General features: G+C 44.3%; 2 protein-coding genes across 2 annotated transcripts; one reads left to right on the plus strand and one right to left on the minus strand.

Moving 5' to 3' along the window:
* Nucleotides 1–2,792: 2,792 nt before the first annotated feature.
* On the minus strand, nucleotides 2,793–7,084 carry LOC100272272 (uncharacterized). The gene is made up of 5 exons (NM_001146760.1): nucleotides 6,959–7,084; nucleotides 6,189–6,837; nucleotides 4,414–4,489; nucleotides 4,192–4,318; nucleotides 2,793–3,402 (listed from the first exon to the last, which is right to left on the minus strand). Exons 2-5 carry the CDS (start codon nucleotides 6,746–6,748, stop codon nucleotides 3,203–3,205), a joined length of 963 nt encoding a protein of 320 aa, NP_001140232.1. The 5' UTR covers nucleotides 6,749–6,837; nucleotides 6,959–7,084; the 3' UTR covers nucleotides 2,793–3,202.
* A 432-nt stretch (nucleotides 7,085–7,516) lies between these two features.
* LOC100286172 (digalactosyldiacylglycerol synthase 1) lies at nucleotides 7,517–12,431 on the plus strand. Its single transcript, NM_001159060.1, is given in 7 exon segments — nucleotides 7,517–8,258; nucleotides 9,641–9,673; nucleotides 10,202–10,289; nucleotides 10,372–10,838; nucleotides 10,921–11,187; nucleotides 11,262–11,611; nucleotides 11,723–12,431. Coding segments are annotated over 7 exon segments (2,379 nt in total). The 5' UTR covers nucleotides 7,517–7,610; the 3' UTR covers nucleotides 12,249–12,431.
* The last annotated feature ends 872 nt before the right edge of the window (nucleotides 12,432–13,303 follow it).

Below are 13,303 nucleotides of genomic sequence, written 5' to 3' on the forward strand. Positions count from 1 at the left end.
CAGACTGGTTGGCACGCGCTGGATTGAACCAGTTTGTAGGGATGGTCGGCCTGGACTTCCTTTAACTATTAGAAGCCTAGGGCTCTCGTTATACCTGCCCTATATATATATATATATATATATATATATATATATATATATATATATATATATATATATATATATATATATATATATATATATATATATATATATATATATATATATATATATATATATATATATAGGCAACGTATCCTGTATAAAAGGATTTCATGTGCTAACATACTAAAACGTCTTAAGAGCCCTTAGATCCAGGATCAAAGGATAAATTTAATCCCACCTCCTAATCTTGGTCTTTTCTAAAGAAGCCCTTCCTTTCTCTTGTTGTCCTATCTCCGGTCCTATTTCCTGTTTCTCTGGTGTCAGGAGGTCGGTGCCTCCGTTCTCCGCCACCGCACAGGCAAGTATCCTCGCCTCCAGGACGTCAACTGTCGATCAAATCGGTCCCCATTCCAATCCCTGCCGCTAGGAGGTTTCATTATGTCCAAGCATTAGTATATAATCATTACAATGGTCGACGCCGACTCGTCTCGATCTTTTCCGGTGCCTGCTAGTCGAACAAGTCCTTCTTCGCCGACTGCAGTTGTTCTCTCCATCCCCGGTCCATCGATCCTGACCCCATCGAGCATAGCCCCGTGGATCCATGAAGCCTGTTGGACAAAATTCTGAAAGTCTGAAGCCATTCGTATGTGCAGGTGTTGCAAACAAGTAGATTCCCAGTGATGGTTTTCATGTGCATAGATAGGTAAAACAAAACGCTGTTGAGTTCAGATAGCAGTCCTCTGGTTCAGATAGCACACCGTACAGATGGAATTTAGGCCATGTAAAGTTGTGTTTTTTGAACTACTGTAGCAATTCATCAGGTGCTCAAAAACTGACAGCCCTGAATCTTTGTACATGGTTGCTTGCTTGAGATATTGATTCTGCAATATATGTTTTCAAAACTTCATTTTTCTTAAAAAATATTCATCAGTTGAGAAACTTGCTGCAAATTTGATCCCAACGGCACATGTGCCAACTCTGCATTAGTTGTTTCTACAGCACACTGTTGGGTTCGGCATACACGAGCAGAGCACGCTGTTGGGTTCCACAGAACGCGGCATACACGAGCAGAGCAGATAGACGGGGCCTCTCCACTCCTGTCTCTCCTCCGTCTCATCCATCTTCATCTCCTTCCTAGCAGCAGGGATGGAAGGAGAGACACCCTTGTCGGCGGGGATAAGCGGATTCACGTCCTGGAGGCAGGGCAGCGGGGAACGGAGGTACCGTATCAAAAGGGGACACCTCTTGCCGATGGGATCAATGGTTGACGTCCTGGAGGCGGGCATCCTTGACTGTGCGGTGGCGGAGAATGGAAGCGCCGAACTCCTGGCAGCAGAGAACGAGGGGGAGAGAGATCTCACGAAGAGAAGTTGTGCGGAACAGAAAACACAGATGGAAAGGAAGGGTCGAAGGGGTTCTTTACAAAAGACCAAGGTTAGGAGTTGGGATTATAGTTATCCTTTGATCCTGGATCAAAGGGCTCTTAAGGCGTTTTAGCATGTTAGCACAAGAAATCCTTTTACACAAGATACATTGCCATATATATATATATATATATATATATATATATATATATATATATATATATATATATATATATATATATCGAACTCGGCCGTACAGATTATTATAAATGATGGAAAACGAGACAACAGTACTTTTATGTACATCTGTTCACATGTGAAGCATTTCAGTACAATCTCGTTTGGAAATGTCCGTGCCAGGCGTAGTGGAGATGGTTGGTGGGGCGTAACACAATGCGTCGGGCGCGCGTTCAGCAATCATCACGTTTGGTAGCTCCGACGTCGAGTCCATCCGCCGTACACAAAAACACCGACGGAGCAGACGGCCCGTTAATGACCGAACCTTCTCCATTGGCTCCTTATCTACTCCCCCACAGTACCGACTGCGTATATATGAGGCCTGTAGAAAGTGTTCTAAAAATTCTCATTCCGGCCTCAGTAGGCTTGCCAAAAGCAGAGTCATCACCCCACCACCAACTTGACAATCCGTACTGATTTCTACTGCTTATACATTGTTTTGTCTGCATCATCTCAAGTATTTTATTTCTATAGATTACATCTACAACAATAGAGCTGTAAAAGAGATTCTTTGTATTCTGGATGCAAAGAAAATTTTTTTCCCTTATAGACCTATGCAGGTTGGTAGCCGCTGGAAAGCATGGAGAATTAATTCACCTCGAATCTTCTCTCCCCGTCCCCACACCCAAAAGTGTTTTTTTTAATAATTGGAGAAAGAAGTTTTTCAAAGAGACGGCTAGCACATTATTGCACAGGGTCACCTTGCATCTGAGTAGGGCTCCCGTGAGACCATGCCCACGCAACACCAGTACACCACCACATACAGAACGCAGTAACAGAAAATCATCTGGCCACCATAGGCACCATCACAACTTTGAAATGGCCTACGAACTGCAATGGATAAAAAGCACAACCAAAGAGCGGACCTCCAACCAACACGTGGGCTGCGAGTGGGTGATGGTATGGTCTGCAACTTCACTGCAATTATGATGGAGCGTCAAACAAACGAGTAGACCGCACGCCGCTACACAGCAAAGCCACCAAACACGCCGCTACACAGCAGAGTCTGTTTGGTTGGGCTGTGAAAAAAGCTGCTGTGAGCTGTGAAAAAATCTGCTGTGGGCTGTGAGCTGTTAAAAAGCTAAAAATCGTTTGGTGGAAACCACTAAAAGCCGTTAAAAGTTCTTCGATATATGTTTTCACAGTTTCATCTGAAAGCCACTAAAAGCAGGTCCAGAGGTGCTTTTAGTTTTGCACTGCGAAAAAGTCAGCTTTTAGAAAAAGCTGCTTTCTGGATCCAGTACTTTGGTTTGGCTTTTGGCTTTTAGGAGGCAAAAGCCAAAGCCAAAAGCCAAACCAAACACACCCTCCACTTCACCACTCTACTTGTAACTACTAATAAGCTGACAACCTCGGTAAAATTCCCGCGAAAGCGAAAGACCGAAACACCCTACTCTCTCCTACTCAAAGATGGGCCCCTCAAAATCTGTGCCTGGGTAAGGTTAGCGAAAAGTTATCTAGGGTAACGCCTCGGCCTTTCTTCTGACGGTGGGGGTGGGGGTTAGGGCCGGCCGCTGTCACAGGCCATAGCTGCCTCTTGGGGAGCCGCCGTTCAGGCTGAGCCTTGCCATGTCAGGCATCTGCCAGCTGACTGACGAAGCATCTGCTCCGAACGAGAACGAGCCCGGGTCGTAACAGGAGGCCGTGGCGCTTCTGCTCCGGCGGGCGGACATCCGCTTCAACCTTTCGGCTTCGTTCTTTAGGGCCTGCGTCTGACCTGCGGATTCCATTTCAAAAGCATTTCATGTAGTAGATGAGATCGAACCATATTTTCGGAACCATCATAGACTTCAGCTAAGATAATCACATGCATTTCATGCTCGTTGATAAACATTAGGAAGGAGGGCCGAATAGTTCATACTTAGTAGTATTGGTACATGCGATAATACAAAAAAAATATGTATATTAATTTTGTCCGAGAATGAATTACAAAAGGAACTACTTTGCATATGCTTAAGTTATATTTCAGATTATACTTAGATAAACAATCCAACAGAAATTCCTGGCAAGCTGTAGTTAAAGCTGTAATGTTAAAATTAAGAAAAACAGAAGTTAGCAAGTTATTGAGTATGGACTTCAAAACCCGAAAGGGGTTTACCGACCCTCCGCGGACTAAATTTGCAATGTTTCGGGGGGGGGGGGGGGGGGGGGGGGGGGTGTTATTTTATCAAACAACGTTGGACTGCATTTAACATTTGAGCGTACAACTTGCACCAAATCTGAACCAGAAGCATGCCACTGAACCAAATAATCACAATAAAAAACCTTTGAACCCCACTTAGTAACGTCTGGTTTAGCAGCAGTACTGTTTCCCCCTTATGACTTCAAAATATAGAGTGCTGAGTGCATCATATTTGTTTCTAAGGCCATGTTATTGTCTAGCTGCATAAGCATAACTACAAACATTCAATGAACCACATGTTACTAATAAGGATTCCTAGTGTAAATTATACTCTAAAGTAGCACTAATGACTCAAAAAAAGAGCACTATGTTTCTCAGGCATACCATCCTTAATCAGTTTTGCACGCTGAAGACTAGAAATCTGTATCCTCAGCTGCTTGTTTTCCATAGATAGAGCATTATGAAGCTGGAAAAGTGATGACACTCTGACAGCCAAATCAGCACCAATGTTCTGAAAAGAATAAAATGACGTCATTCCCATCCCATAAAATAAGTACTATGAAACCCATGGGCCATGGCAGTAAAATAAAATATCAACATAATTACCTGAAGTGAGTCAACAGTTCTTTCAAGTTCAGCAATGTATTGAAGTTTCCGGACCCTAGATCTTTGGCCTGAACGCCTGCAGAAGTGTTGAATTGCTGAGTAGGCATCAATATTGAATCTCAAAGGACATGCCATGTTTTCTCTTGCCTTGTAGTGTTTCAACTAGAAAAGTTCAACATTCATCAAACGAAGACACAATGTTTTCAAGTCATCCGATTAATCGCGATTAGTCATCCAAGTCGGTTCGGGAAAATAGCGATTAATCGCCAAGTCGTCCGACTAATCGTGATTAATCGCCCAAGTCGGTTAGCCAGAACGACCACCAAGTCGTCCGACTTGAAAACATTGCGAAGACGTACGACTACTTCCACTACATCGACACACTCTTCTTCTTTTATGTTGCATATCTAGTGGTAATGATCCATGATCATTTGCTCGCATGTTGTCCTGGTTGAACCTTGAACGTGATAGCTATGCTAGTGTGTTGCGTACACGTTTCTCTACACTATGAAAATTTAGGAATGCTTGGGTGTCTAAGGGTCTTTCTCCAAATATTCAAAGCCTTATATAAAAGAGTGCTCTTGAATGCAGTTCTTGGTGCATGGCAGGGACCTCTAACCTCTAGGACCTACCCCTGAGTCCAAGGCCACATAACCTTAGTTTATAGTTGGGTTGGTTGTGTCCTATTTTCAATGGTGCGTGCCTTTGTAGTTAGCGTGGTTTGTGTGGCGTGGGTTTGGGTGGGGCTGTTCTCGCATCATTCTTGTATTCCTTTTCCTTAAAGAAATGGCACACAACTCTCCTGTAGTTTGAGGGAAAAAATCCCTCCATCCCAAATTATGCCGTTCTCGCTTTTTGAGATACATAGTAAAAGCTATGTATATAGACAAAAGTATATATCTAGATGCATAACAAAATCTATATGTACCTAGAGAAGCTACAACGGCTTATAGTTTGGAATTAAGGGACTAGTAAATATCTTTCCGGTATAATGATGTTTAGGCTCCCTTTTAATTGTACAGAGCCTATGTAATGTATGCATCTTGGAAAAAATAAGAATTCTAATTGACACATAACATAGACTTTGACTGTTGGACAATCTGGGGGAGTAGTATTATAAAACTCAAGGAAATTGTTGCTTTCACAATATTCAACCAATCAGGGTTTACGAACTAACTTTTCAACACACCACATACCCACATGGTTTGGACTACTTATGCTGCCAAGATCATATGACAATAAATTCTATCTGGCATTGCTACTGATGGTGACATAAGTTAGTGTCAGGCAACGACTATTGTACAGTTATATTTTAAATGCAAGCGTGCATGTGAGACTCATGGTCCGTTAGAATGTTAGATCGTGACCTAACCACATATCACATTTAACACTTAAACCCATCCACCATCAGCTCGCGTAGATTTATAAAAGACCTCTAACAAACCATAGTTATATCTACGGTGGGATAATGATCTAACGGACCAAGAGGTTCATTACACACTTGCACCTAAGACCTGATTGCATAGTAGCTGTTGTCGTTAGTGTTACTCAATTAGAAGCGCCATCAGTTAATTTAATTTCTGCAAAGCAGTAGAGTGTCGTGTTCCATTTCTGTTGGCGAGAGCCAAAGTTCACATCTGCACTTGATAATTTATATCTTTCTAGCATTTTCACTAAAAAACTCCAGTTTAGTAAAAGCAGCAATGTACCGCTACTTTACCAGAGAATATTCGAAGGAAGTATTTTAGATATTTCACTCACAAATGTAAGTGTACCTTTTAAATGACTTGTCTTGATCAGGGTGGCCAAAAGCATCACAGGTATCAGCAGTTCCATTGGCCACATTACCATTCATACCGCTGGAGGCATCGATGCTCAAGTACTGCAAGGGGTTGCTGGGTACATTCTCAAGCACAGCATTTACCATGGAACTCTCTGAAGTTGTCAGCCTACTCTTCTGTCTTGGTGAATTCGGACCATAAACACAGCTAGCCTCGACCACAGAACCGCTTTCACCACCTTCGCCAGCATCCAACAAGTCATCAGCTTCACCACCAGAGATTTGATTGCCTTCCTCAATTCGACAAATTGGGCTTTCAAATGTTGACAGAGCATCCAAGATGGCATCAGAATCGCTACAGGCCCTTCTGAGAGGAGGAAGCTTGGGAGCTTTCCCGGAATCTGCAAGGAGATCATCGAGCCAGCACGGTGGCTCACTAAAGAACGTATCCCCAGATGGAAACCTGCAGCTCTGCGTGAACATGCTGTCATCCCTTCGAGTGATCTGAGGACCCAGGGGTGGGCAGCGGGGTGGGAGGTGTGGCGACCGAGACATGGCGAGAAAAAGCCCTCGTATCTTTGATGGCCTTCCTCTTTTGGTTCTGCTAAGTAACTAGAGCCAATCGAGCATCCCTTGCGTTGTTCCTTTCATATGGAAAAACAGCAGCTTTGGGTCAGATCCGAATGTAAAATAGCCTGCATTAGGGTTTGGGAAGGGTTTGGTGTGCTCGATTTCGCACAGCAGGAAGAGGAGTTGCTGGCATACCTGGTGGATGCTTGTTTCCAGCCAAAGGGCCGACGAAGACCTGGCGAAGGTCGACGCGGGTGCCCAGTCGGCGCCGCCAAAAGTGAGGGGTGTGAGTAGTGAGGGAGGAGAAAGGAAAGGGAGGCGTGATTCGGGTGAACGCAATCGTCGAGGACGCGGTTGATCAACGCAAATGGGCCTTGCGGCCTTGAAGCTGGCGGCGGAACGAAATGGGCCTTGCGTTGCAGTCCTGGGCTCCTGGCTCATGGGCAACGGCCTTGCGTTGCCAACCCCCGGACGGTCCCCGCTCACTTCCCGACCGCACGTATGCCCACGTCACCGTAGCACCGTTCCACCCCACCACAAAGCTGGATTCCACATCTGCCCTGCGGATCCAATTCTCCAATCACTCTCACTGCCATGCCGACCCCACAGCAAGAGCCAGCCACGGATTGACGGATGGGATACCTCCAAGTCGGAACGCGGCTTCCTTCCTCCGGCGGTCCGGCCCGAATCAACGCGTGGCGTCGGAGCTCCGTGGCGTCGTCGTCCTCTCCCCTCTCTTTCCCAACACCTCGCGTGTTGTCTAGCACTCTAGCTGCTTCTCTCGGTTCTCGCGACTCCCAAACGGCAAAACGCCAAAACCCTAGCCGCGGCCATTCCGGAATTGGCCATGGAGGCGAGGGCGTCGCCGCGTCCGTCGGTCTCCATCGGTGGCGGCGGCGGCTTCGGAGCTGGGCGGGGTGACGACAGCGCCTTCTCGTTTCTCTCAAAGGGGTGGCGCGAGGTGCGGGATTCCGCCACCGCCGACCTGCGCCTCATGCGTGCGAGGGCTGATTCCCTCCGCACGCTCGCGGACCGCGAGCTCGAGCACATCCTCGCGTCCGCCTCCACTGCGCTGACCTCCGCGCCGCCGCCGCCGCTCGCCGCGGGGGCGCCCATAGCCGAGCTCGAGTTCGTGCGCACACGGATCCAGCCCAAGATCTCCGAACTGCGGCGCCGGTACGTGTCGCAGGAGCGGGAGCTCGGCCGCAGGGTGCTCGAGGGGTGGGCGCCGCGCGGGGCGGGGAAACCCGCGCGCGCACGTGTTGACCTCTCTGGGATCACCGCCATCCGCAACGCCATCGTCTCTGAAGTGGATGGCGGGGAGCGCTGGAGGCGCGTGGTGTGGAACGGGGAGGCGGAAGAGGGGAAAGAATGGGAGGTGCTCAGGATGATACGGGACGGCATCAAAGAGTTCGAGCGCCGGAGCCAGACCAAGGAGATTTTTGAGGGATTGCGCAGTACCGGCGAGCTCGTCGAGAAATTCAAGTCCAGCCTGGTAATTTTGCACAGCCATCTCGCAGATTATTCTAATTAATTGACCAATGTTGCTGCCCTGCTTTGATTTGGTGGATTGCCTTGGGAATTTTGTAGAATTTGTTTTTAGGAATCAATTCAATGTCTCCTATGCGATTAGGCTCTAAAGAATTAATATGAACCAAGTGGACTAATGGAGTAATGATCATATGCTATCGTGATAACCTCTGGCATTAGTTACTTCAGTTCTCTTCTCTACTATAATAATTCACCAGTTTCAACGATCGTTCTGCATAAGTCTATTCCCCCTTACCAGTGGGCGATTATCCTGATAGATAGACCGTGAAAACCACCCAAACCTCTATTAGTGGGCCATTACCCTATAGATGGACCGTGAGAACCACCTGTTGAGCACCAAAATTGATCGTGCGGACGGTCCGACCCTGAGGCCGGACGGTCCGCCATAGCGGCGCGGACTGTGCGTGCGTGCGCAGAATCAGTTAGGGTTCTAGATTTCTTGCAGGATTTGTTAGCAAAACCTGTGGGGTTAACTTGAGAACTGACTTGTAACAGGTTCAGACCTCCCCCTTTATATAGATAAAGGGGTACAGTCGATTGAGACCCCCCACAATCGATCCAATCAAACCTATTATTCATATTTACCTTATTTGCAATGTTCTTTCCATTCCTTAGGAATAAGAGTAATCTAGCCTTAGTGTAGCCCTAGTATTAGTCTTCCTTGACCTATTACTTGACCTCTCTTCGGCCCGCACGGTCAATTTTGGTGCTCAACACCACCTAAGCCAAACACAACAGGAAGCCGCATGTAGCGCAACGCTCCCTCATAGTACCACCCCGCTAGGTAAAGATGAACGAGCGAGCTATAAAAAAGGGGTCGGGCTACTTTTCAATTCATACCTTTCTAGGCCTTTTGGCTAAGATAAAGTGTACTATTTCTTCTTGTGTACCGTCCAACGCACTGGTATTGTAGTAGTGTATCAAGAAACTGCAGAGCACCTCCTGAATGTAGGCATAATTAATGACTACGTTGAAAACATGGATAAACGTTATCAGGACTATTTATGACTTGTGAGATGATAAATGCTAGTAAAATTTAAAGAAGTAAATATATTTAACCCCGAGCGTAAATGCTTGACCTTTACTAGGATTATTCAGTTTCATTTGTATTCTGTAGTCCCTGTTTTGTTGGAAGAGGAGTGCTGATCAGATTTAAGTTGCGGTGCTTAAAATTTCTATTAACCTTGTGACAAATCTCTGCTCAACTGACTAGCTTGTTATAGAGCAAACCTTAAATGAATTATTGTGTCCAATATTTATACTCAACTGCTAAAACTGGTTTATATTGTGTTATGTGGGCCTCATAGTTACTCATTTTTTATGCAGAAATCATTCAACATGGAGTCTCAAGGATCCAAGGTAAGCCCACAAAACTACTCTAATTATTATTATATGGTTAACTGATGCAAAGTTATATAATTTGATTTTGTCAGACATAGTTGTGAATTTTGTGCTCTGAGCATTAATCACATACTACTTTGAAGCACTCTAATTATGATTTTATGTTTAACTGAATTTTGTGTTCTGGGCATTAACATGCAAAAATGTAGCGGTAAGGTTTGCCTCGGTTAGACCCCAATACCCCACTCATGTGGCAGCCACCAGCAGTGGGTCTACCTTTTTTTTGTTTTATTGGTGGAGGTGATTTCTAAAAACTGCATGGGCACCGATACTTTCCTTTTACGCGATATTATCTATGTGTTGGATCTTGAAGACATATACTTTATTTTGTGTTGGATATGAACACTGAACTGTGAAACTTTTCAAAAGAAAGGAGCAACCATTTGTCTAGATATTTGATCTTGATGCTACCTGATAATGCAAACGCAAAGATATTTCATTGCGAAGTATATATTATTGGTAACCTAACCTTAGTGTTTGATGCAGGAAATCCAACCACTGGATCTACCTGAAATACTGGCAAATCTTGTAAGGCAGTCTGAACCATTTTTGGATCAACTTGGTGTACGGAGAGGTAAAAATCATTAACAGGCACCTTTATCCTATTTTCTTCCATTTATCAATAGCTGACCCTTGTATATATTCATACTGTTCAGATCAGTGTGACAAACTAGTGGAGGCATTGTGTAGGAAACAAAATCATTCCCTTTCAGAAAACACATCCTTGCCTGTAAATGATAAGTCATCAGACGAACTTGACTTGAGAATCGCAAGCGTGCTTCAAAGTTCTGGTTATCATGCTGATGATGGTTTCTGGAGTGAACCTACAAAGTCTGAGGTCTCAGACGATAAAAGACATGTGGCTATAGTCACCACAGCAAGTTTACCATGGATGACAGGAACAGCAGTTAATCCATTGTTCCGTGCAGCATATCTCGCAAAAGGTACTAGACAAGATGTGACACTGGTAGTGCCTTGGCTTTGCAAATCAGACCAAGAACTGGTATACCCAAATAGCATGACGTTCAGTTCACCAGAAGAGCAGGAAACTTATATAAGGAGCTGGCTGGAGGAAAGACTAGGATTTGAATCAAACTTCAAGATATCCTTTTATCCTGGCAAGGTTACATTTAATGTGTATTATGTCAAATACTCAAATTCGATATTTTCAATGACTTGATATTGACATGTTATATGTTTTACAGTTCTCAAAAGAGCGGCGTAGCATCATTCCAGCTGGTGATACGTCTCAGTTCATACCGTCAAGAGAAGCTGATATAGCAATATTGGAAGAACCAGAACATCTCAATTGGTATCATCATGGGAAACGCTGGACTGACAAGTTCAACCATGTTGTTGGTGTAGTTCATACAAACTACCTGGAATATATCAAGAGAGAGAAGAATGGAGCTCTTCAGGCCTTTCTAGTTAAACACATCAACAATTGGGTGACCAGAGCATACTGTGACAAGGTACTTTGTATAGCTTAGTTGTTTTGTTAATTACACGGATGCCCATGAACACTCCTAATGTTATTCATCTATAGGTCTTACGTCTTTCTGCAGCAACTCAAGATTTACCAAAGTCTATTGTTTGCAATGTTCATGGTGTTAACCCAAAGTTCCTGAAGATTGGAGAAGAAATAACTGCCAATAGGGGGAGTGGGGAGCCTCCATTTTCCAAGGGAGCATATTTTCTTGGGAAGATGGTTTGGGCCAAAGGTTATAGGGAACTCATAGATTTGATGGCTAAACATAAAAGCGACTTAGAAGGATTCAAGTTAGATGTATACGGAAGTGGTGAGGACTCGCAAGAAGTTCAATCCACTGCCAGGAGGTTAGATTTGAGTCTCAATTTTTTCAAGGGAAGGGATCATGCTGATAATTCACTCCATGGGTACGTATCAAACAAGAAACTTTAAGGCAATTGTCAAAGATAATTAATTCTGTATTCCACTTTTTTTTGTTGATTACTGATGCTGCCATTTGCTGTTTGTATTTTTTTCAGGTACAAGGTTTTCATAAATCCGAGCATTAGTGATGTCCTGTGCACAGCAACGGCAGAGGCTCTTGCAATGGGGAAATTCGTGATCTGCGCAGAACATCCATCAAATGAGTTTTTCATGTCATTTCCGAACTGTTTGACATACAAGACTTCAGAGGAGTTTGTTGCGAGAGTGAAAGAGGCAATGGATAGAGAACCCCAACCGCTAACCCCTGAGCAAAGATACAACCTTTCGTGGGAGGCAGCGACTGAGAGATTCATGGAGTACTCAGACCTTGACAAGGTTCTGAACAATGAGGCTGCTCAGCCTGGACAAGGTAGGAAAAGAAAGAATAAAAGAACCTCACAGCCTAATTTGTCCGACATAATGGATGGCGGTCTAGCGTTGGCCCATCGATGCTTAACTGGCAATGAGGTTCTCAGGCTGGCAACCGGAGCCATTCCTGGTACCCGGGACTACGATAAGCAGCACTGTGTGGATATGGGTCTCTTGCCTCCTCAAGTACAGCACCCTGTATATGGCTGGTGATATGGCCGGTGATGACTGATGAGCACCCAAAGCTAATCGTAGGTATATATGTACATAATACACCATGTCGCCCTTATGTCGACCAATGTTTGGAGTATTGTAATTGTAGCATGCATGACGACCTTTGCCCATTGTTTTGTACTCTGTAATAAGGTTCTCTCCTTAAATTGGAGTTTTATCGCAGAAATGTGTAGTACATGGACATCAAAAGTTCATGACTCCAGAAGACTGTCAGCACAATATTTGTCTGCTTTTGCCATTGAATTAGAGAAACATAGTCTTAAAAAGTTAAGAGCATCTCTAGTGGTAGGAGGAAATGTTTTTTTGTTGGAGGGGCGCTTTCTCTTTTGCTTACTTGTTTCTCTCACACACACCCAATGGGCCGGGTGCTCAAATTTGTTCGGCTGAGGAAAATACATTTCTCGTCGGGGGCATGATGTTTTGTGGCTATAGCTAGAGAGGATGAAGAGACATAACTTGGTTAGGATGGATCGAGTGACAATTAAGCTAGAACAAGTACTTACTGATGATGGACCGGGTGCGACAGTGAAGAGAAAGAGATGTTGCGATCATAAAAGGCCACACGATGACACGAGGTGGGTCATATATCATTAAAGGGAGATCAAGCAAGTGTTGATCTATGTTATTGATCAAGTGGCTTGACGAAGAACGACGGAGGAACTTCATGCTTTGTGCAGTGATCGAAGATATCATGGTTGGCTACACTATGAATGATCATTGTTCATCATTTAATAAATGGATGCTAGAGAAACTTTATGATATATGCAATGATCAAAAGTAGCATGATTGGATATACTATTGATGATCATTGTTCATCATTTGATGATGGATGATACAAAAACTTCATGCTATGTGCAATAATCAAAGTTAGCATAGTTGGCTACATTATGAATAATTATTGTTCATCATTTGATGAATGAAGGATGATGGAAGAACTTTCATGCTATAGACCTTAGAAACCGGGGACATGAAAATTGTCCACATTTCTCGTCCCGAAAAAGGTCGTTCTATTCCGGGAACATGGAAATAATCTC

This window comes from Zea mays, chromosome 5, assembly GCF_902167145.1.
Source record: "Zea mays cultivar B73 chromosome 5, Zm-B73-REFERENCE-NAM-5.0, whole genome shotgun sequence".
Lineage (NCBI taxonomy): Eukaryota > Viridiplantae > Streptophyta > Magnoliopsida > Poales > Poaceae > Zea > Zea mays.